Source organism: Gobio gobio (assembly GCF_949357685.1).
Source record: "Gobio gobio genome assembly, chromosome: 12".
Classification (NCBI taxonomy): Eukaryota; Metazoa; Chordata; class Actinopteri; order Cypriniformes; family Gobionidae; genus Gobio; species Gobio gobio.
Window position 1 is genome coordinate 21,988,919 of NC_137105.1, and position 23,999 is coordinate 22,012,917.

Genomic DNA, 23,999 nt, shown 5'->3' on the forward strand with positions numbered 1-23,999 from the left:
GAAGCGAGCCTTTCTTAAAGGCACAGCAGCAAAAACAGATTAATTCTAAGGGGTCACAGAGGGTGAATTGTGTTTTTATCTTATTATATCAGCCTTTTTCTTTTTTAAGCTCCTGTTTGTATAAAGGTTTGTAGCTCTGTGTGTATTTAAGCGGAACCTTTCAGCTATTTTATTTATTATTCATTCAGCCCCCTTTTACATATGGTTTTTGCAGTTCTCATTCGAAAATTTGGGGATGATGGTCTTCTTTTGGTGCCCCCTCAGCACTTGGTGCCCTACACGCAGCGCGGTGGGAGCGGCGGCGCTGCACACCTGATTCAATTTTCAAGTGCAAACCAATTAGTGTAGTAGTTAAAGCTGGGGTGTCAGTTTAGGCTTGAATTGAGAGGATTCCCTTAAGGGTGCTTCAGGATGCAAGTAGAGAACAACTAGTAGTGAACTGTAAATGTTACATAGAACATTAAATGGTTACTATAGTTTGCATATTTTTGTGTTAATGTACAATATTGTTCAAAAGTTTGGGCTCAGTAAGATTTATTTAATTATTTATTTAATACTTATTATTAGTGTACCATAATGATTCACTCTAGTTCTCGAATCTTGGCTGAGAGCCTTTTCCAGCCGTGCGATTATTCTCCCTGTATCAGAACTGGTACCGTTTTAACATTTTTATCACTCCGCTTGCGGCGACTGTCATGGCGGTCGAGCAAATCCATATTATTTTACAAAAACTACCATTATTGTGACAAGTGTCCCCCATGAGGGACCAAGGTCCACCCACCACAGTTTCACTAAAATCCTGTGGGAAACTCTGATATAATATTATGGACATCGACCTAAAGAATGAATGCTACATCAGATGCAGGTAATACACTTGTTTAGTTGATCTCTATCTCATAATACCATATCGCCACCTTGGAATTATAAGGTTCTATCTGCATTCTGACTGGTTTGGAGATATTGAGCTTTAAAGTTTTTGCATTCCATTTGACTGTGTAGAAAGAACCTTTTTTAATTTCTAAAAAAAAAAGTTCAAAAAAACTTAGAAAAATAAAAAACAACATCAAATAATGTAAAGAAGTTGTCACAGAATAAGAATATGTGAATAACTCAATTTTGACAAAAATGTCAGATAGAACCTTATAATTCCAAGGGGACGATATTACTCTACTCTACATAATACAATAAGCTTCAATGAAGCAACGTTCCTTATGTACTAGTTCTGAAGTGATGTTTTAAAATTAGTAATGGATGCTTGGTCACAACTGTTAAACTGTCAACTTGAGATTTGAATCCATGGCGAAAGAAAGTAGTTCAAAAAAGTGTTTTTAAAGACCCTCCATTGTTGTCTCACATGTGCCGTCGAATTGTTGTATAAACGCAATATCACACTCGTAGCGGTGCGATATGGCTTTATATCGGATTCGGTGCGCTATTATTACCTACGGCAATCTAATGGCTACCTAATCACAGTGTGCTGATATTCAGCCATGCCGCATTGCTACTCCTGTGATACTGCTCATATATTATATTGTATTATATATTGTTTTAATATTTATAAATGATTTTATATGGTGTGTGAAAGCTGTTATTTTCTATTACGATCTCTTTCTGAATAGAAAGACTTATGCTATAAAAGGTCACATTTTGTCTCAGATTTGTTCAGACAAAACAGATAAAGTTGTCATTGCCGTGTTAGTCATATCTGCCCTGCTCATGGTCTCTCTCGTGAAGCTCGTCACAGGTATCTGTCTCATTAACTGGCTACATGGTATCTGTCAGCCCGCGCTGCCCCCATCTGTCATACTTTTACAAATACTACCATTATTGTGTCAAGGAATGTAGTTTTAAGAGTGAATTTGAGAATGTAATTATTTAGACCTCAAATATGTGACTCCTATATAAACAGCACCTGTTTTTACCTTTTTGTTTTGAAGCTTTCGCAGATGCGAGCTCCAGGCCGCCAGTGGCCATTCAGCGCTCCTGCCTGCCGAGAACAGCTTCATCTCAGCCAGTCCTTCGGGAATTTGCTACTGGCTCTTAATGTATATAGTGGTTAAACATGATATATAATTCATGTATATCAAACTTGCAATCTTTGGTCTTATTCATCTATTACTTGTTCCAGAGCAAGTCGATTTTGGTTAAGGGGAAAGTTAAGTTTCATAACTTATGTATTTAGGCTATATTTATTTTCAATCCTGTAGGGCCTACTCGAGTGCTGCTTTTGTACGTTTGCCTGAATTATTTGTTTGTGTTTATTTCCTATTGTCTTTAATAATCACTATTGTTGTTAAATATTGTTCAATGTCTAGAGCGCACAACTGCATGTGCTTATATAGACGAAGTGCATGCCTGAGCTTGCATTTTGGGTTAAGCGGTGTTCGTTTGACATTGTGGAAAATAGAATTATAGAATCAAAATGTATTAGCCTTTTTACCCGTTAGGGATGTGACGGTGAGAAATTTTTCCCTCACTGTCACATGACAGTTTGTGCGCACCCTGTGGCCGTGAACAAATGACAGTGCGGCCGTGCACATTTTAGTTTCGGTTTAGAATTGGTGCTAATTTGGAGGCGGGTTGCTTGAATGGTGGGTTCATTTGCCTATTATTCTTAATGAAAAACAAAATGACAAACTCAATTAAATAGGCACTTTTACATTTTGCTTTGAAACTAAATCTTCCGTCATCATCTTGTCAGTCAGCTCCTCACTCTCGTGATGAATGAAATCTGACTCCTGCTGCTGATGTGCTGCGACTCGTTCGGTTTACGCTGTATTGGGCAAACACGTTCCGTTTTTATATGTGGTGTCTGTTCTCTAACTGAACTAAATTATTTTTTTACTATAAAAAAAAAATTCTAAACCATGGTGGGGGGCGGTGGCCAAGTGATGTAACTGGTGTATGCCTGAACACTGGTAACACCGACTATCGCAGCAAGCCTATTAACCGTTTTTATCAATCGTAACAGACTTGTGTGTTTTGTGTCACTAGTGCAGTGTCCGTTCTCGGAGCATATAAGCCCTGCCTACGGGGGTGTGCCGCTTCTCAAGAATCCTGCCTTTATTAGAGAGCAGGGACCAAGGTCCACCCACCATGAGCGACCAAGGTCTACGACAGTTTCACTAAAATCCTGTGGGAAACCCTGATATAATATTATGGACATTGACCTAAAGAATGAATGTTATATCAGATGCAGGTTATACACTTGCTTAGTTGATCTCTATCTCATAATACCATATTACTCTACTCTACATAATACAATAAGCTTCAATGAAGCAACGTTCCTTATTTACTAGTTCTGAAGTGATGTTTTAAAATTAGTAATGGATGCTTGGTCACAACTGTTAAACTGTCACCTTGAGATTTGAATCCGTGGCAAAAGGAAGTAGTTCAAAAAAAGTGTTTTTAAAGACCCTCCATTGTTGTCTCGCATGTGCCGTCGAATTGTTGTATAAACGCAATATCACACTCGTAGCGGTGCGATATGGCTTCATATCGGTGCGCTATTATTACCTATGGCAATCTAATGGCTACCTAATCACACTGATATTCAGCCATACCGCATTGCTACTTATTGCTCATATATTATATTGTATTATATATTATAATATTTATATATGATTTTATAAAGCCATGTTATTTTCTATTACGATCTCTTTCTGTATAGAAAGACTTATGCTATAAAAGGTCACATTTTGTCTGAGATTTGTTCTCAGAGTTAAAGTTGTCATTGCCGTGTTAGTTATATCTGCCCTGCTCACGGTCTCTCTCGTGAAGCTCGTCACAGGTATCTGTCTCATTAACTGGCTACATGGTATCTGTCAGCCCGCGCTGCCCCCATCTGTCATACTTTAGGCTATAATTTGGCAGCTGTGTATGACTAAGCCTCTGAGTTCCTCTCAGCCTTGCAGAAGCACCTGTGCTGCAACCTCCGAAATGCATTACAGCACCATTTCTGAGTGAGAGCAGACGGGAGAGGAAAAACACTCTCTCAAAGAATGGAACTACCCATGACCTCATCTGCAGTCTGTGTAAGTGTGTGTTGGGGTTAGTGTGCTGCCACACCCGGCTCTCCACACACCCCTTCCAGCCATCGGGAGGTCAGGACTCACCGGCAGGAAGATTATCTCATATTTTCATCAGAACATACACATAGTCTAGCACTACAAATGTGATTCATAAACTCAAAATGTCAAGTGATTCAGTAGGATAGGATTTGTCTATTGTTCCAGTCTGCCACCTTATTTGGGAAGATAGTAATAGTAAAGAAAGTAATTTCAAATTCCAAGTGTTTTTTCATCTGGTGTTTTTAACTCTGTACGTTTATACTATGAATATTTTATGCAATGTCTACATTGTTGTGAAGTTTTGCTCTTCTCCCAGGGTTGTTCTCCTGTGGCGTGTGTGGCAGATTATGTAGGTATGTGTTGTCATTGGGCTCCAGCTCTCTCATTAAGGTTAACCCAGCAGCACCGCTGCTCTGCACTGCAACACTCGGCAGATGGTTGCCAGGAAACCAAGGAAAATGACATTTCAGAGCTTCCCCTGCATGTCATATGGGAACAGTGTTCATCTGTAGTGCATTATAATTTAGGCGATAAGTCCTTATGCGCAGTGCCACCTGCTGCATTCATATTTCACCTGTGTAACTAATTATCAGCCCAGGTCTGATTTTGGGTTTAGTAATTGGTAATCTTAAAGGTTAAAGCTCACTTTGTAAGCGTGTCAAGTGTTTTCCTAGATAGAACCACTCAAAAATGATGCAAGCTTTCAGTCGATTGTACATTTAGAAAACGTATAGTGTGACATTTTCTTTTCATGGCAACTTGAAATAAAAAATATATATATTGTCTTAGTCTAAAAATAGGCAAAAAGAGCATCTACAGTTAAATTTTTCATTATCAACCAATGGGAGTTTAATAATGCAGCCATCAATAGTACAGCGATTTCCTGAAGCAATTTTATCTAGTGTTACCAGGATTGTACTTTCAGGCAAGTAGCAGAGATAATATGTTCGACTTGAAGTTGTTAAATTGCTTCTGATCATCTCTGCTTACTGCTTTCATTGCAGCATACTCAAAATCTTCCTGCTGATATCTAGTCAGTCAATTTGGTTTGTGTCTGCAGCCGTGCAGTGTTTTGCCTCTCTACGATGGTGGTGGCATTGATTTGTTCATGTGGTGTAATCTGCCCTTTGGCACAGCCAAGTTTATGAACCGTGTTGTTGTTAAAGGCCTGCCACACTGAACTCTGGCTGAAACTGCTCAAATCTGTTCATAAAATTGGTGCCTTGTTTTATTCATCAAGAAAGAAAGAAAGTAAGATATATCTGAATGTGTTCAGAATGAACATGGATATGTATTTTCTCATTAAGATTTCTGAACAATTTGCAAATGCATGTAAAATAATGTCCTTGTTGTCTGACATAAAGCATGTCACTCATGTAGCTCTCAAGAGTTTTAAAAACACTCAATAGTACGGCACTTGATATTTTTTCAAGTATCGCCATTCTGTCTCATTATCGTGATCGCTTTGTGCTATTTGTGATTGTTGGCATCTTAAAGGCTTCCCTTTGTCCCCTCTGTGACCCCTCTATTTACCTCTGCATTTTTTTCAACTTTATTTTAATTATCAAGATATCAGTTATGATTGTTGGATTCTTATACTGTCCCCATTTTTCTCTGTTTCAGTTCTGCATAAAGGGATGAGAGGAGGAAGGTCTGATCACCCACATGCCACACATGCCTGATTCAGGTTCACTTTAAAGTTCACTTACATCCTACTATTATCTGTCCTCCATTCTCTGGCCTCTCCAGCTGAGTGGCTGCCCATGTTCCCTAAGCTTTGTTATTTCAGCTACACTGCGGGCATGCTCCAGTGCTGAGCTCCGCCATTTAGCCGTACCATGACCAGTCTAAAGCGTTCACAGACCGAACGCTCTGTGGGCGGCTCCGTTCCCGCCACAGATGAGTTTTATACTCGTCGTCTGCGCTTGCCCAATGGAGGTGCTCCCCCCCCTCGCAGTGAGAGTACGCACTTGACTGGCACGCCCGGAGTTCCCAAAATGGGCGTCCGAGCGCGGGTTGCCGACTGGCCCCCCAGGAAAGATGGCGGCAGTGGAGGAAGTGGGGGAGGGGGTGGTGGAGGAAATGGAGGTGGGGTGTGGCACATCACGGTGGAGACGGATTCCCCCTCCACCACCACGGGAAGTGCCCAGAGTAACTTGTCAAGCAAGCTCGGCCACCTGATCAGCCCTCAGGACTCGTCCATGCTGCGTAACATTCACAACACGCTGAAGAACAAGATGCAGAGTAAAGGCAAAGACAATCGCTTCCTCTCACCCGATGGATATCTCGGTTCACCCCGCAAGGGCATGCGACGTATCCGGCAGCGCAGCAATAGCGACATAACCATTAGTGAACTGGATGGAGATGGCGGTGAGGGCTGGTCTTTCTCAGGATGGACGCCCATGCATCGAGAGTACGGCAGTACCTCGTCTATTGACAAGCACGGCGTGTCTGGCGAAAGCTTCTTCGATATGCTCAAAGGCTACCAGACCGACGCTCCGGACCAGCGCAGCCCTGCCCCTGAAAAGTTAAGCGAGTTACTTACAGTAGCCCATAAACAAACTGCCCTTGACTTGCCTGATGGTCCTCTTCGCGGAAGTCCTGCCAGTCGTCTGAAAGAAAGAGAAAAGCACATGAAGAGGCGTTCAAAGTCGGAGACGGGTGGTGAGTCCATATTCCGCAAGCTGCGTAGCGTCAAAGCCGAAGGAGATTCATCACGTGCAGGTTCTGATGCTGAGGACGGAAAGTCTGATGATATGGGTCCCCCTCCCAAACCATGGGTCTGCCAGAAAGGTTTTGCTCACTTTGATGTCCTGAGTATTCTTTTTGACCTGAACGAGGCCGTGCAGAGTCGGCAAAGTGCTGTTAAGCGGAAGAACACCACCACTGGTGCATCTGCTGCAGCCGCAGCCTCTGCCTCCAACACTTCATCCCTCTCATCCACCCAAAGCGGGGCTTATGGCTCCCCTTGTGGCAGCCAGGAAGAGCTCAACATCAAGGATGGGCCTTCTCTTGACTCGGGTGATGACAAGAGCAATGATTTGGTTCTCAGCTGCCCGTGTTTCCGGAACGAAATTGGAGGTGAAGGAGAGAGGAACATCAGCCCTTCGAAGCAAGGTAGTATCGGCAGTGGTGCCTCCAGCTCTTCAAGAGATGAAGAAGGATCCCCTGAAAGAGCTCCTAACACACATTTCAGCAATGCAGGGGTGGCTGTTCTTGAATCCCCAAAGGATGGCAAAAGTCTCCATCACGATCGTGGAAAGAGCAACATAGTTGAACATGTGGACTTGGGTGCCTATTATTACAGGAAGTACTTTTACTTGAGAGGTGAGTGCAACCCTTAATGTTACATCATGATCTTATAACAAACAATCACGATCCACGATCTGAATAGCAATTTTCCCAATTTTGAGAAGTACTATTGAGAATATCCAGACTTGAACAAGCATATGGACACAGTTTTGCTTTAAACAATCAGTTGTCAAAATAGTCATTAAACCCTGAACTAGGGATGTCAATTTACACAAATTTCTATGATCGATCGTCGTTTAAATTAACGATCAATTAATCGATTAATCGATAGCCTTAACACTGCATGCGTCTACAGCAGTGGCTTATAGCCGACGCATGACCGGGTGTGCAAACGCTGCTCAAGACACCATGTTCCTCACCAAATGAATGAGAAGGGTTTTTAGTCTAAATAAAGGGCTATAGGATTGTAAAATGAATCGATGTGATTGATCATTTAATTAAATTACTTATTTAATAATCAAATATGAGTAATACAAGTTAACGTGTCACCAACTCCACTGCACCTCAGATGCGTGCTCTTCAGAATGTGTGGACGCGCTCTTCCTGTAACAACGTGCTGAAAACGGCAACTAGACCCAGTAAATTCACAACGATGTATTACAATATTGTTCTCTTTATAATGATATGTAACATGACAGTCCCAATCATAGTCATTATAAGTTTAGTATAAGTGCATTGCTGTTGGAGCTGCATGCACTGACGCTGATCACCGGCACGCTTCACTACTGCATTAATTCTTAACCAGATGCATCCTATATTAGATAAAAAAGCTATAAATAGGCCCACATAGAATAAACACAATATTACAACTTACATTTGCACAAAGCAAAAGGCTGTGAATGCACATGCAAACTTGTAGTCAAGATTAAGGTGTCACTCTAGCTGTAAAATGGTCCAAAACAGACCTCCGGCGCCCTCGCATCATTTTCACCTTGTTTATACTTTCTTGTTTATAGGCTGAATGCGCGCGCGCCTCGTCCACTTGGCACTCTGCGATGACATCATTTTTGCCGTGCGCACCCTCGCGCAGTCACCCTCGCGCACTGCGCAGACCCTTTTTACAGTCTATGGTGCGGCTTTATTCCTCGTGTCTGATTTACAGTACATGTTTCGCGGTTGAGCAAGTGACTTAAACTGCAATTTATCAACTGGCCGCTAGGGACAGGCTCCAAAAGGGAGCAGAATCTCATTGAGCTCCATGTTAAAATTCCCAAATTTACAGCAGAAAAAAGTCTGGTTTATAGTCTGGTACAAATTGTGGTTTAGGTCTTTACTGCTAATTTTGTCCTTCATGCCAACTGTGAGGGGGGTGATTTTTTTTTAATTTATTTTTTTATAACTCCTCCGTTTTAAATTATTATTAAGCCTTAAAGTTCTGCATAATTAAGGGCATGGTCACTTTGATTGACAGGTGGACTGCCTCTGCTGTCATTATTTGCCGTTTGTCTGCTGTCTGTTAGTCCACCTCTTTGCCCATTTTCTGTTATCCGGGAGTGACGTGCTGCCAAGATGGCAACTGCTGACTTTAAGCTTCAAAAATGCTCTTCAGAAACCTACGGGTGACATCACGGACACGATGTCCATATTTTTTTACTGTCTTTGGTCACCACGCATGAAAGACACATGATATAATTTGACCAGTCAGCACAGCCATCTAGTAGGCACTCATTGCTGTATTTTAACATTATTTCGAGGACATGGAAGATCACGATCCCTATGATTTGCTTGAAAAGTAGAACATGGATGTCTTCAAGATCGTGTTTATATTGTTAATGTGTTTATTAATTATAATTTATTACACTTGTTTATATATCGTGGCTGTTGTTTTTGTATTAATGTATCATTAATTGAAAAAAAAAATATTAAAATCCTCAGAGCACTGGAACTACTTGGGTGTTGATGAGACACTAGGACCTGTAGCTGTCAGCATTCGTCGGGAAAAACTGGAGGATCACAAAGAGCACGGCCAGCAATACAACTACAGAATCATCTTTAGAACCAGCGAGGTGAGCGCTCATTCACACCACGAATACAATTGGCATATATAGTTGTAATGTGTGAATCAAACATGCATCCTTGTGACTGCATAGAGTTAATTCTAAGCATTTAGCAGTGAGTGAAATCCAGGTCTGACGCCCACTGCTATCTTATATAACATGCTTAGAGGCGAGTTCTCTCTGCTAGTGTTCGGCATGGATCACTCTGTGCCCTGAATGGCTTGTCACCATACTGCTTCTCAATCACACACCGCTTTTGACAGCAGCTTGGATGAATGTTAGACAATCTCTCTAATTAAAACAAAAAAAAGGCTCTTGCATGTGATCTCTGCCTTTTGCAACATTTATAGAAACCCCTTATGATTCACATGCTTTCTGATGGGCCTTAATAGCTTTGTGACTTAGGTGACGCATAGCCCAAATGGCAGTCTTTCCGCTGCTATTTTGAGAATGGCAGGTGGGCAGACGTGGGTTAGCTTAGTATAAAACTTTTGTACCACTCATTACAGCACCTTTTCGGGTGTTTGAGATCTCTGATTCATAATGAGCAGGTACTAAAAGACAATAGCATGTTGGGTTCTGCAGTACCAAGTACTAATTTACTCAGAACGTCTCTTATACCAATATTTAACACCCACCTATTGAGTCTTACCTGTAATTTGCAAATGTATACATATACTGTATATGTATTCCCACACATATCTGAATCAATAATAGAAAGACATTTCTTTGTCATATTTTTAACCTTTCTACCTATAGTTAACAACCTTACGGGGCTCCATTTTGGAGGATGCTGTGCCCTCCACCTCCAAGCATGGCTTGGCTCGAGGCCTGCCTCTAAAGGAGGTGCTGGATTACCTCGTACCTGAGCTCAATGCTCACTGCCTCCGACTTGCTCTCAACACACCGAAGGTCACCGAGCAGCTGATGAAACTGGATGAGCAGGGGGTATTAGGATCTTGCTTTCCCTTACAATTGTCAATCATTTATTTTTATTATTTTGGTAATACATACAAAGTAAAGAATCTTATCCTTACAGTCGTACTTACAAGTTTCCACTGCACCTAAAGAAATAATAAACTTATAAAGGTGGTTCATATGTAATAAAAATGTTCACATTTCTCTTTATGGCTTTAAATAAATGATCAAGTATACAGTGTGTAATAATAGAAATATACAGAGGGTAATAACAAAAGTTTATCAAGACATTATATTAAGGTCAGTACAATAGTTGATCCTGTTATCAGTATATATTTTTTTCCTTTTATCTCACAGATTTGAGAATCATAGTGACCTGATACTGGTCCACATAGGAAATTGTGGCTTTGGCTCTCACTTTATATTGCTAACTTTATTCTAAATAAACTACAAAAAATGTATTTCTTTTTTTAGCTCTTAGCTCCCTCTCACATACCTGATTCAAAGGCTTATTCATTATGCGGCCCATTATGTGGTTCTTTGTTCTCTCAGATGTAAATCACAGCATTATTCATGATCATTCACACTCCTTCGTATACAGGCTTTGTAAAGAAAAAGTATCTTTCAAAATTTAAATCAATATATATTGTGTTATGTGAATGAGCAGGCACAATGATTCTCACATCAGTTTGAAGCAAAAACTCTGTGCAACAACACCCATTAGTCAAAAGCCTTGTGCACACACACACACACACACACACACACACACACACACACACACACACACACACACACACACACACACACACACACACACACACACACACACACACACATATATAGTGTTTTGTGGCCTTCAAGGCAAAAATGAAAATTCTGTCATCATTTACTCACCCTCAAGTTGTTCCAAACTTGTATGAGTTTCTTTGTTCTGCTGAACACAAAAGAAGATATTTTGAAGAATGTTTGTAACCAAGCAGATAGAGCAACCATTGACTACCATAGTATTTTTTCCTCTACTATGGTAGTCATTGGTTGCTCTATCTGCTTGGTTACAAAACTATCCCTTTAGTTCAGGGACTTACATTTATTTTATTTTATTTTTTAAACACGCATAAACATTATTCTAAAATACAAGCATGTACATACATGTTGCTCACATATTATGGTAGCCCAGTTTGTGCTGAATACAGTGTAATGATGTTTTTGCCATTAATATGTTTATAAGCGACTGAAAATAGCTAATTTCAGAGAATGTCAAAACTTCAAAAGGGCCCCAAAACTGTGCAGACCCGTAAGAGTTAATCACCATTAATCTCACAGATTTTTCACTATATTGCTTTCTTGCTACCATATTTATTAGCGTTGTGCGCAATGACTGAATTCATAACTGTTTAAACTGAATTTTTGCAATCTAAACCCATCCCCCAGAAACAGTCTGTATATGCGATCCATTTGAAAGAACACTTAATCTATGAACAGTCAAATCTCACACTGAATGCCAAATCTCATACTGACCTATAAAATAGGTCAAATATGTTATATATTACAGTGTTTCCCACAGATTAGAAACCAATTTGTGGTGGTGGGCGGGGGCATGGGGCGGGTGGAGGGGATGTGTTCAGTGATTGCCACAAATATCGATTTCGATCTTGATTCAGTATCAATTCATATTTATATAGCCTACTGTACATATAAGGAAAAATAAGTTTAACTATTTTAAACTTTTCTTAAATTATATTTGCTAACATTCAAATAATATTCACTTTTGTGTGATTATATAAGTATTATTCAAAATATTAGGATGTAAGTTATTAACTTTTTAAAATTTCACATTTAAAGAAATTCGATCATGTATAAATATTTATTCAAATGCAAAACCTAAAAATAAGTAAGAAGATATGATCTGCAATACTTTGAGCAACTAGATACATATTATTTATTAGTACTACTGTATATTTATTAAAGAGCCATACAGGCCTCTTTGCATTGGAATTCTCTATTTTAACCTTAATTACTACACTAATTGTAATATAAATAATACAAAATATGTTAAGTGGTCATTAATGGACCACAGTTATTGCACAAATAGTAGGCCTATTTAGTACCAAAAGATATCCTAAAAATATTCAATAAATATTATTAAACTAAAATATAGAACATATAGGCTATTTAATTGAAAAATAGTTAAGGTGTATGGTCACATTTGACCACCAATGAGTATGATGTGAACAATTAGTAAGCAATGAGGGCTAAATACAAGAAAAACATTGACATTAATGTAACAATGTTGGGTCTATCATCACTCTCCATAATAAAATGCTCCTGTAAATGTTGTGGATGTAATAATCAATGCACACTATGCTGTACTGTACCAAAACCTGCTGCAAACACCTGTACAGTGAAACTGTTGTGTATCCGCGGCTTAAGCCATTCAAATGTATTGACAGCGCGGGTTTGTTTATAACTATTGAGCGCTCCGTGAACCACGTGACCGCGCGAGCGCCGGGAGATGAGAGCAGGTCGCAACCGGTCGCAACTCTGTTTTTCAACGCCTCTGGCTACTCTTTTACATTAGCGCCAAAACGCTATTTATTGTTTCCATTTCGTATTCAATTTTAAAAGCATAGACTTTAATATCAAAAGCAGGTTTGAGAGAGACGCATGAGTGACAGAGAAATTGAGGGAGAGCGGGGAAAGGAAATGAACAAACACGCTGTGTGTTTTAAATAGCGTTAAAAAGTTAATAAATAACGACACTCAATGTGTGGCGGCCGGTGTTGATTCTGTGGCGCACCGCCACAAATTAATCTCTAGCTGTGTCTCATTTCGCAAGGTTGCGTCCTCCAGAGGTCGCATTTGAAGGCTGCATGCGTCATCAAGGCTGTCTCATTTCAGAAAAGTAAGTAGGACACTCCGAATGCGACCTTCAAATGCGCCCTTCTTTTCAGGAATTAGGAGTGTGCATGAGGTGTATCCTTCGCTGCTGCAGATAACCCACAATTCTTTGCGTCGCCATTAACAACCGTCATGTTTTTAAAATATTATTTGAAAAAATGGCGCCACCGGCTGATATACATGCAAGCGAAGATATGGTGTTTAAACTTAAGTAGTTTCAAGCTTGTTTTTGTTTTTAAGCTGTGTTACCTCAAATAGATAGTTGTGGTAAACAGGATTACAAGTGTTTAGTGATTTTTAAACGTTCAGAACAGTACTTTGCTGTCAAGGCAAACATTTAATAGTCATTTTCAAGTTATAAATAATTTTCATTCAAATAACTGGTGTGAGAGCGCAACTCCACTGTGAACGTGTTGGCATAGCAACGTGATACTTCCTGCCTGTGTGTCCTACGGAGGACGTCTCGTTTAATTCTGATTAAGGACACTCCCTATACCGCATCCTTCACAGGATGTGTCCTCCAGAGGATGCAGCCTTCAAAATTAAATGAAATGAGACACAGCTTATGTGTGGGAAACACTGTATTATAAGGCGATTTCCTCAAATAAAAGTTAGTCCACATAAATCAGCACATTAAAGGGTAACTAAACCCCAGCTCAGAACTTAACTCCACCCACTGGAAAAACACCCCACCCATTTGAAAAATGCTGGAAAAGTGGGCAGAGCCCAGTGGAGACAGAGGGGACGAACCGAGGGCGTTATATACGCCAGCACGTTACGGTATTGTTGTTTGTTACCGCGGCAACCACTTGCTTGTCAGGGTTTGAAAGTGCGTCTCATGTATGAAACTTATCTGTACACATGACTGGCGGCAATAATATCACAAGACAATCCTGACGTGTTCTGACAACTGCATTATTTAACCGCATTTTCTGAATTACAATGGTAAAGCAAGTGTCAAGTAAGTTTCATTCATAATGTTTCTACTTCATGTAACATGAAGTTCATACTGGAGCGAAGCCGTTCTCATCATGTGATTGGGGAAAACATTTCTGAGGGTGTGGTGAGCTCGTGCCAGGGGCGTGGGTAGTGAGCCTTTGGAAGAACCATCCTAAGTCACGATGACCCACAGTGTCTAATAGGAAAATTCAACTGCAGTAGCCACCGTTCAACCTTAAGAGGGCAGCACTTAGATGGTTTTACACCATATTTTATAGAATTAAAACACTTTATACCCAAATGTCAAAACATTTACTCGAATCAATGAACAGCATTAATAAAGCCCCATTCTTGCTGATCATTAACTAAAAAAAGTTGGTTTAGGTTTAGTTACCCTTTAAGGTATTGTTGTTCGTTACCGCAGCAAACACTTGCGTGTCCTGGTTTGAACACGCTTCTTGTGTATGAAAAGTATCTGTACACATGACTGGCGGCAAAAATCGCAAGGAAAAACTTAACGCGTATTGACAACTATACATAATTTGACTGTATTATCTTATCGTTAGGATGTTGATATAGCAACTGTTCAAGTGTAAAGTACGTTTTATTAATAATGTTTCTCTTTTAATCCGATATAAAATGTTATACCGTATTGTCCCCCATATCGTGTTGTATAACAAGCCTAAACAAGCATAATTGTTATTCTAGTTTGACATGACATAAAAGACAATGGAAACTTTTTGTGTAGGCTTTCAAAATACTCCTTCACCTTGCTCCTCTTTCGAGTGGACATTTCTCCTGAACCCGCCGCGAGTGAAAACCGATGCATTAAAATGAAATAAATGTTTCCCCCACTGCAGATATACACGTTTCAAAATAATATATTATTCATTTCAAATATATTCCAAAATGTAACATTAACATGACAGTAATTTAATCATAGCCTTTGTAAAAAATATAAAGCAAAACATTTCATTGTGCAAAAAAAAACTTTTTTGTCAACGACTAGTAGTATTGTTTAATCGGCTTGTCGCGCACATCCCTAATATGTATGTTGTTATTCATAATAAAATTAAAAATAGAATCATATTTTGTATACATTTGTATTTATTTTATTTATTTATTGGCATCATTTTTTGCATCCCAAAATTAAAAGCTTTCCTTATGAATAAAATTTCAAAGTTTGTATATGCAATAAAAACATTTTTGCTGTCTAAAGTTTTAATAGAGAGTTTCGATTCTGACTGTTATTTCACATATATATATATTATTTACTATAAAAAATAAATAAATAATTGTACTTAATTAGAACATTTAAATTGGTAGCCCAAATAACGGAAAATAGTAAATCAAGTTACTCCTGTTTTTCATGGGTTGACGGTCTTTCTTTGCTATCTCTTGTGCAGCTCAGTTTCCAGTTGAAAGTGGGAATCATGTACTGTCAGGCCGGCCAGAGCAGCGAGGAGGAGATGTACAATAATGAGGCAGCAGGACCCGCCCTAGAAGAGTTCCTGCAGTTGCTGGGGGAAAGGGTGCGCCTTAAGGGTTTTTCCAAGTACCGTGCGCAACTGGACACTAAAAGTGAGTCTTATCATCTTGAAGGTTTGTTTAATCGTTACTGAAGCCTGAAAGTGGTATTGTGTGATTAAAACCACAAGTAGCTAAAGGGCCAAAACGCTTGAACGTGTAAATCCCTGGTCTCCTGTCATGTCAGTCTAGTAGTTTATAGGGCTAGTTAATTAATTCTATCAGGATCACACTCAAATGAGCCTGCAGCTCGTTCTAAATATGTCCCTCCACCCTCAGCGGTTTATTGACAATAAGAGGTCGTGTTTAAATGGGAATGGATCTAAACACTAACAATCACCTCCTGTTCTATGCTGTAGTTTGTCTTGATTTGAACCCCAGAGCCAATATTTGAGACCCAGTCATGCATGCCGTGCCTGGCACGCATGCTCCACCTCTCCCCTGTGACCATGAGGAATATTGTCTCTGATCACAAGCATGCTTTTAATTCCATTTATCAGACTGGACATTTTACCCCTGACATTCCCTCCCTCCGCCCTCTAGTGTGGTCGAGAAGGGGCGGTGGAGGTGTCAGAAAGCTTTGATCTCAGCTTGACGGATTAGGACGTGGTTTCACAGTCAGGTGGAGTACAGAGATCAGGAAGGAGGCGCTGAGGAGAAGATGAGTTTGTACCCTCGTGTCTCTGTGGCCATTGTGCAGAGCGACAACTGCAGTATCCTGTTTGTGAACAATAGAAAAAAGGGGGTCCTATAAAAGAGCGGCAGCCATATGTTGCCCTAACAGGTCAAGGAGCATTAAATAATTGAGAGTGTATAATCAAAGGCTCTAGACTGTGTTCCCTTCAGACAAAGCGGAAATCCTTCTTTATTTATCAAAAGAAAGGCAGGTGGTCATATAAGAGCTGTATATGAAAGGCTAACGTGAGCTTTTTTTATTTCAGCGGACTCTACTGGAACACATTCTTTGTACACAAATTTTAAAGACTATGAGATCATGTTTCACGTGTCTACAATGCTGCCCTACACACCCAATAACAAACAGCAGGTAAGCTGCCCAAAAACAAACACTATTTACAATAATTGAACTTTTTCCTTTTATTTTTCACATGCACTAACATGTACAAGTTTGGGGTCACTAATTTTAAGTAATTTATACTTTTCTTATTCTGCAAGGATACATTAAAGTGATCAAAGGTGGCTATAATAATGTTGCAAAAATGTACTTTTTCAAAATTGTTATTTTGAACTTTGCTGATCTTGAAAAAAGAAAGTTTTCACAGTTTCTACAAAAATATTTAGCAGCACAATATTGATATTGATAAATGTTTCTTGAGCACCAAATTAGAATATGTATCAGGTGACACTGAAGACTGAAGTAATAGCTGCTGAAAATTCAGCTTTGCCATCACAGGAATAAATGACATATATTCAAAGAGATATCAGTTATTTTTAGTTGTGATTATTTTGCACAATATTATTGTTTTTACTGTATTTTTGATAAATGCAGTCTTGGTGAGTCTTCTTCAAAAACATTGAAAAATCTTACTTCCCCCAAACTTTTAAGCGATGGACTCTTTTAACAGACTGTGAAGACTCTTTTTAGCAGTCATCAATATCGTAAATACTGCAAAAGTTTTTGTATTTTCATTTTTTTTAAATGTATGTACATTTATAACACTAATATTTTGTATTATATTAATTTTGCATCAAATTACCAATAAACAAGTTAACGCTGCTGTGAGGGTGTTTCAAATATAGCGTCTATGGGAGTGATGGTAAAATTAACATATTTCTCTCTTTTCACTGCCTTTATCAATCTCACTCTATTTTTGCCCTCTTTTTGAAAGTTGTGAAATCACTATTGTGGAGTTTTTCTTTTGCTATTTGAGGAAATGGGGACACAAAAAATATATTTAATTTATACTCTCATTTCCCGCTATAAAAGTTAACCTAACTGTGACGACTTCCGCTTCTGAGAAACCCAGAGATATGAAAAGGGTCTATAGGATATACTGACCTATGTTGTTTTCACGTTATAGCTGCTAAGGAAAAGACACATTGGAAACGACATTGTCACAATCGTCTTTCAAGAGCCCGGAGCAAAGCCCTTTAGTCCCAAGAACATCCGCTCACACTTTCAGCATGTCTTCGTGGTTGTACGAGTGCTCAACCCGTGCTCTGAAAATGCCTGCTACAGGTGAGCATTTTGCATCAACACACTGTGATTTTCAGTCTGTGACAGCAACCGTGCACAATACAGTGTTATCAATGTGGACCATTGTACTAATGAATCCGTAAAAAAGATTTGTTTCTTATCATTGTACAGTAGATGTTATTGTTATTTACTTGGGACATTCAAATTCTCAACAGGAATTTATTGGACAAAAAAAGTTGTGTAGTGCAGGATAAGTAATCAATATTTTGGTCCTTTTTTCCCAGAATAGAGAGACTGTACATTTTAAATACACACATCTGCTGAGTTTTAGTTGTCAAAGTTAATGGAGATGGGCTAAGCTAAGGCATCAACAACAATTTTGATTTCATGACTGGTTGTTTATTTCGTAATAAAAACAAGAATATATTCAATGATTCAATGATTTGGAGGGGTGTCCCAATATTTTTGGCTATATTGCCAAAATTATTGGGACACTCCTCCAAATCATTGAATTCAGGTGTTCCAATCACTTCCATGGCCACAGGTGTATAAAATCAAGCACCTAGGCATGCAGACTGCTTCTACAAACATTTGTGAAAGAATGGGTTCCTGTTCCAAAATGACTGCGCACCAGTGCACAAAGCAATGTCCGTAAAGACATGGATGAGCGAGTTTGGTGCTGAGGAACTTGACTGGCCTGCACAGAGACCTGACCTCAACCCAAACCAGAAGAGCCTTCCCAGAAGAGTTGAAGCTGTTATAGTTGCATAGGGTGGGCCAACTCCATATTAAAGCAGCACTAGGTAGTTTTTGCTCTCGGTTTTGCTCTCAATGTTTGAGTGGTTGGTAATAACCATATATCGACAATATTATAATATTAAGCTACCCTGAATCTGCAAATTTGAAAAATCGATTTGCATTATAGCTTGAGACAAGACAAATAACCAATATCACAGGCATGTTAGGTATCCTAAAATATGATTTTGTACGTCTTACGTATTTACTTGCAAGAATGTAGCCCCTCCTCCTTCAGCTCACGCCAGCGAGCAAACGCTGGCCCAATGTTGATCCTCGTCCTGCCTTTAATCCGCTCACTTTCTCATTTCCTCTTTTTGCTTTCTTATTTTTCTGTGCTGCTTCGGCCATGACTATAAAATTCGGCAAACAAATGATAGTTTGGCTCGCACGTCCGAATTGAAGGAAGTGGGGGTGGTGGTGGAAGTGACGTATATGCCGTAAAGCAGTCGAATTTTGTAGTTTTTTTTTTTCTCGGGTTACTACGTTTAAAAGTACGATTAAAAACGATACAGACCCCGTCAGGCTATGGCAGACGTGTCATTCAACCTATTGTAAGTCGATGTATCATCACAAGAGGTTTGAAAATATATTATAAAGGTTGAAAAGTTACCTAGTGCTGCTTTAAACCCTACAGATTAAGAATGGGATGTCATTAAAGTTCATGTGCATGTGTATATAAATCCATCTGCCAATGGATTTAAAATAAGCTTTTCCCTTGTTCTATTGCCAGAATTTATTCAGTCTACATCTAATTGTAGTGGTGCTGTTTTTGGTATTTTTGGAGAAATAGATTTTTTTTTTTCTCTGCTCGCGGTGGGTTATGTTCTCGCTTGATGTCCTCTGGCCAGCTTATTACTCTTGTCGTACAGCACATTACCCAGGAGAGCACTGCTCTTAACCACTTCAAATGAGCTAGGCCTGCTTAATTTCCTTCATGCCTACTGGGGGCTGTTTATCAGTAGGATTTGTTGATCGTTGCACTGCTTGCAGTTCAACCTCGAAAGTGCTACTGTGAGTCAAACAAAAGACAAAATGTGTGCTTATCTGAACCGAACGGGTTGATACATTGATACCTTCTTTGTGACTTACTCCCTTAATCTTTCCTTTGCTTACTCGCTTGCTCCCTCTCTCGCTTGCTCGGTTTTTGTTTTGCCTCATGAAACTAATAGAGGTTATAATTGCTGATGGGCCTCATTGTGTGTCGTCTTAATTATACCCAGTAGGGAGCCTCATCGCTGTTCAGCTCTGAAAGTACAGAAGTTACAAAGGCCCGTCCTGACTGAGCCTCTCTGGAACAATAAGCTAAACGGAGCACATAACAAACGAGAGCGCTGCATGCACACCCTTGCCAACTGTCCTCTCCTAAGAGGGGCTTGATGAGGGCCTGCCGCTTAAACCCGACAACCCTGCTCCTCCTTCCCTGACGGACTTCTTCCCTCCCTCCTTCCCTCCTGTAGCCCCTTCAACGCAAACTGAATTCTTCATGTGAGCTTTACTTTTCCTCAGCTGTGGCCACTCTTGCTATATTAACCTGCTTGGACTGTTTAGAACGGAATTGGCATGGAAGTCAGGAAATGGATCAGGTGGGTTCAACGGGTCTTGGGTTTTCACTTGTGATCGTGTAGCCGTAGCGTGGCTGTTTATTTGTGTAAAGGTAGAAAACCGGTATGAGGGGTGATTAAAGGAGTTATTGTTTTATATTACCTCCTGTTGTTTTATTGGCTGCTGTTAGGTGTACTGAAGTGGTTAACATTGTTCACTGGGGCCCTTTAATTTTGGCAGACGACCTCTTAACCACCTGTAAAATGTTAAGGTAGATGGTAATATTGTGCAAAGCGGAAGCTGTAAAACAATTTTTTTGTTTTTTGCAGTCAGTCTGTACAGATGTTTCCTACATCACTATTGCGTTGATGCGGGTTCTACAGTGACACAGCAAAATAAATTGTTGTGACGTTGCAGTCTGTATAATGTATAATGGAATTTTCAGACATTTGCTTTTTCCCCCTTAAAATTAGAAGCTGGAATATTTAAAACTTAACGGTGTGAATCAGTCTACCAAATTACTTGGTCAATCTGTTTGAGTGCACTACCATTAAAACGTTTGGGGTCAGTATTTTTATAAAGAAATTAATACTTTTATTCAGCAAGGATGGATTAAATTGATCAAAAGTGACATTTGAAGATTGAGTATTATTTTTGTTTACTTTCTCTTCATTAAACAATCACTAAAGAAAAATGTATTATGGTTTCCACAAAAATATTAACCAGCACAACTGCTAAAAAACGGATAATACAATTATTCGTGAGCACCAAATCAAAATATGTGAATGTTTTCTGAAGGATCATGTGACTGATTGCAAAGCTGAATTTTCAGCAGCCATTACTCCAGTCTTCAGAGGCATAAATTACATTTTAAATTATATTATTATAGAAAACAATTATTTTAAATTTTAAATAATATTTCATAATATTACTGTTTTTACTGTATTTTATTTGAATAAATGCACCCTTGCTAAGAATAAGAGACTTCTTTCAAAAACATAAATTCTGACTGATCCCAAACCTTTAAATGGTAGTGTAGCTACTAGCTACAGAAGGTATTTTACTTAAAGATATTATCAAATATGTTCAAATGAATTGTTTTGTAGTATCCTGTCATACTCGCAATTAGTGTGTCAGAAAGAGTTTATCTTTTCAACCAGTTTACAATGTGTGAGATCTCTGCTCTGTGTATGTGATACTTGTGCACCTGTGTATTTCTGAGTGGGTCAGGGTGTTATTTGCTTGTGTGGAGGTTCTTTGGTTCCTTGCTGTGGGCAGTGGATGCTCCACCAACCCACACACTGTGTATTTATATACTTCAGATATGTAATCCAGTTTGCCTCTCCATCTAAGCCAAGGGGGTCGACTACAACAATAAAATCAGCCAGCCTGCTGTTAGTCACTGAATAACTGCTCAATGCCCAGAAGTGTATTATGTTTAGATGGAATGTGCAATGCGTTATTCTGGCTTTTGAAAAAGTTGATGACGGTTATTGTCCGCACTCCCATACAGAGTTTGGTTTTTGTGTGCCAATGGTGAAGCACAATTGTGGTGGTTTGCACTGCCTAATCGGAAAAAAATATAATGAAGAGAGATTTAAAATAATGAATTAATGCAACTGTAAATTTGTTAAGTTTTACTACTATGGTTCAAAGTTTTTGGATGTGGTTATACTAAGGTTTTTGGACCTGCACCATGGTAATACCATCTTGTTCTTTGAAGTATGTTGCTAGATGAGATGTGAAAATGTTTCAAACAATACCAAGTGTGAACTTTGTCAAATTGTGGGAAACACACATCCCATTAACACTTGCAGCAGTTTAGCGCTTCCATTCACTTACAACTCTTAACAACTCTTTATTCACCGCTTGGCAAAAACATATGTATGTATGTCTGTTAAAGGAGAGAGATGTTCTATATCAATACCATCCTATTCTTTTGAAGTACCTGGGAGTATCAAGTAAATATTATATAGGAATATGATGATTGTTAATTACCATGATGTGCATAAAAGATCTGTATAATATGGGATCAAGGGTGATAACTCGAGGCTCACTTTTTGTGGGCATCAAACCAGCAACAATCTTGATTTCCAGCCGTAGTCTTAATCAAGTCTGTGTTGTTTGTCTCTGCAGGCAAAGAAAGAAAAACAATATGACTGAATTAGATATCAACAAGTTATTCATCTCAGTTTGTACTTCAGCAAGCTGCTGGTACTGCGGGAGAGAAGTTTATGTTGTGATGAATTTGCAAGCTCATTTTTCTACTGCACACGTACATGTTTCCCCTTAGTGTTTTTACAGACCAGGCCCACGCACAGAAAGCAGAATTTTATTTGGCCTCTCTCTTCATCTCACCAATGTTTCTAACTTCTGCCCCCCCACTTTTCTTTTGTTATCCTCCTCCAGTATCACTGTAAAATCAGGCTAGTGGCTCTCTTTAGTCCAGCCTCATTACTGCTATGGCTGGCTAGTTGCGTATGAGTTCCAAGCATACCAGACAGAGCAGGAAGCTTTAGATGTCCATTCCAAAGGCTTAATGAAAGGGAAAAAAGCGGGGGAGAGATGAAGCAGCAAGGTAGAGAAGAAAGGTTAGATTATCAGAATTGGAATCAAATTCATAATGTTCTTCTGTAGCATATGAGGGGTCTGTTCAAGTTTACTAGCACTGTGTGGAGTAGTCAACAGCATAATAGCTATCCCTGTCTTTTTGATAATTTCCTCCTGTTCCCATTTGGCGAAGAATTTGATGTCCCCACTGCCACACTTCACACTTTGAATCCTAATTTTCATAGCAGCCACATTGTCTTTGGAATGAATTTCACTCATGCATAAACATGAGGGCCTTTAGGGAAGTTTGAGAATGGTTTAGCAATTATCTTTTGCATGTGATGAGCAATTTGTCTCATTGTTTGAAATCTTCTCTCTTGTTTCCCTCCATTATCCCCTCATTCACAGTGTGGCAGTGGCTCGCTCACGAGATGTACCTGCCTTTGGACCACCTATTCCTGAGGATGCTACATTCCCGAAGTCCACTGTCTTTCGAGATTTCCTTCTGGCTAAGGTTATCAACGCTGAAAATGCAGCTCACAAGTCAGACAAGTTTCGCGCCATGGCCACTCGGACACGGCAGGAGTACTTGAGGGACCTGGCTGAGCGGCATGTTACGAGCACGCCTATTGATCCCTCTGGCAAATTTCCTTTCATTTCTCTGGCCCACAAGCGCAAGGAGAAGACCCGGCCGTACCTTGGTGCGGAGCTGCGTAGCCCAGGAGCCATCACCTGGCCTGTTTACGCCGAGGACCATGGGGCCGGAGGAGAACTGGAGGCCCTGATGGCCATTTCAAATGACTTTCTAGTGCTGGTGGACCCAGATGCCAAGGCTGTTGTCTTTAACTGTGCCGTCCGAGATGTCATTGGTTGGACGCTGGGAAGCCCTGCTTCCATGAAGATCTACTATGAACGTGGAGAGAACATCTCTCTGCGCTCCATCAATAACAACACCGAAGACTTCCGTGAGGTTGTCAAACGTTTAGAGGTAAGTGTGGAGTTCCAGGTATCATGACAGAGGGAATTGTATTGCTTCTTTATTTTATACAAAATTAAGGGTTTTTAAGTATTTTTCATTTAGTCAGATACAGCACATGGACCTGGGAGCTTGTCTCCTGGTTCTTAATCATTTTTGTTTTGTACCCAAGGGGGATCAAGCGTTCAGAAAAAACTCAAAGTAGTTTTGAGGGCTGTGTTGTGTATGTTTCATCATGTGAGTTAATGGGGTGTAGTAGAGAGCCTTTGCATAACTGTGCAGTGGCTTGAATGTACTCCTGATTTGGCCCCCTGCCC

General features: G+C 39.7%; 1 protein-coding gene across 4 annotated transcripts in view; it reads left to right on the forward strand.

Moving 5' to 3' along the window:
* Positions 1-23,999, forward strand: part of sipa1l1 (signal-induced proliferation-associated 1 like 1) — a 102,883-nt gene that overhangs the window by 57,821 nt on the left and 21,063 nt on the right. For all 4 annotated transcript variants that reach the window (XM_079831429.1, XM_079831430.1, XM_079831431.1 and 1 more), the window contains exons 2-8: positions 5,694-7,397; positions 9,258-9,388; positions 10,139-10,327; positions 15,541-15,715; positions 16,603-16,706; positions 17,701-17,858; positions 23,115-23,694. In XM_079831429.1, the coding sequence (XP_079687555.1) occupies positions 5,909-7,397; positions 9,258-9,388; positions 10,139-10,327; positions 15,541-15,715; positions 16,603-16,706; positions 17,701-17,858; positions 23,115-23,694 (2,826 nt within the window). In that variant the 5' untranslated portion in view covers positions 5,694-5,908. The remainder of the gene's footprint in view (positions 1-5,693; positions 7,398-9,257; positions 9,389-10,138; positions 10,328-15,540; positions 15,716-16,602; positions 16,707-17,700; positions 17,859-23,114; positions 23,695-23,999) is intronic.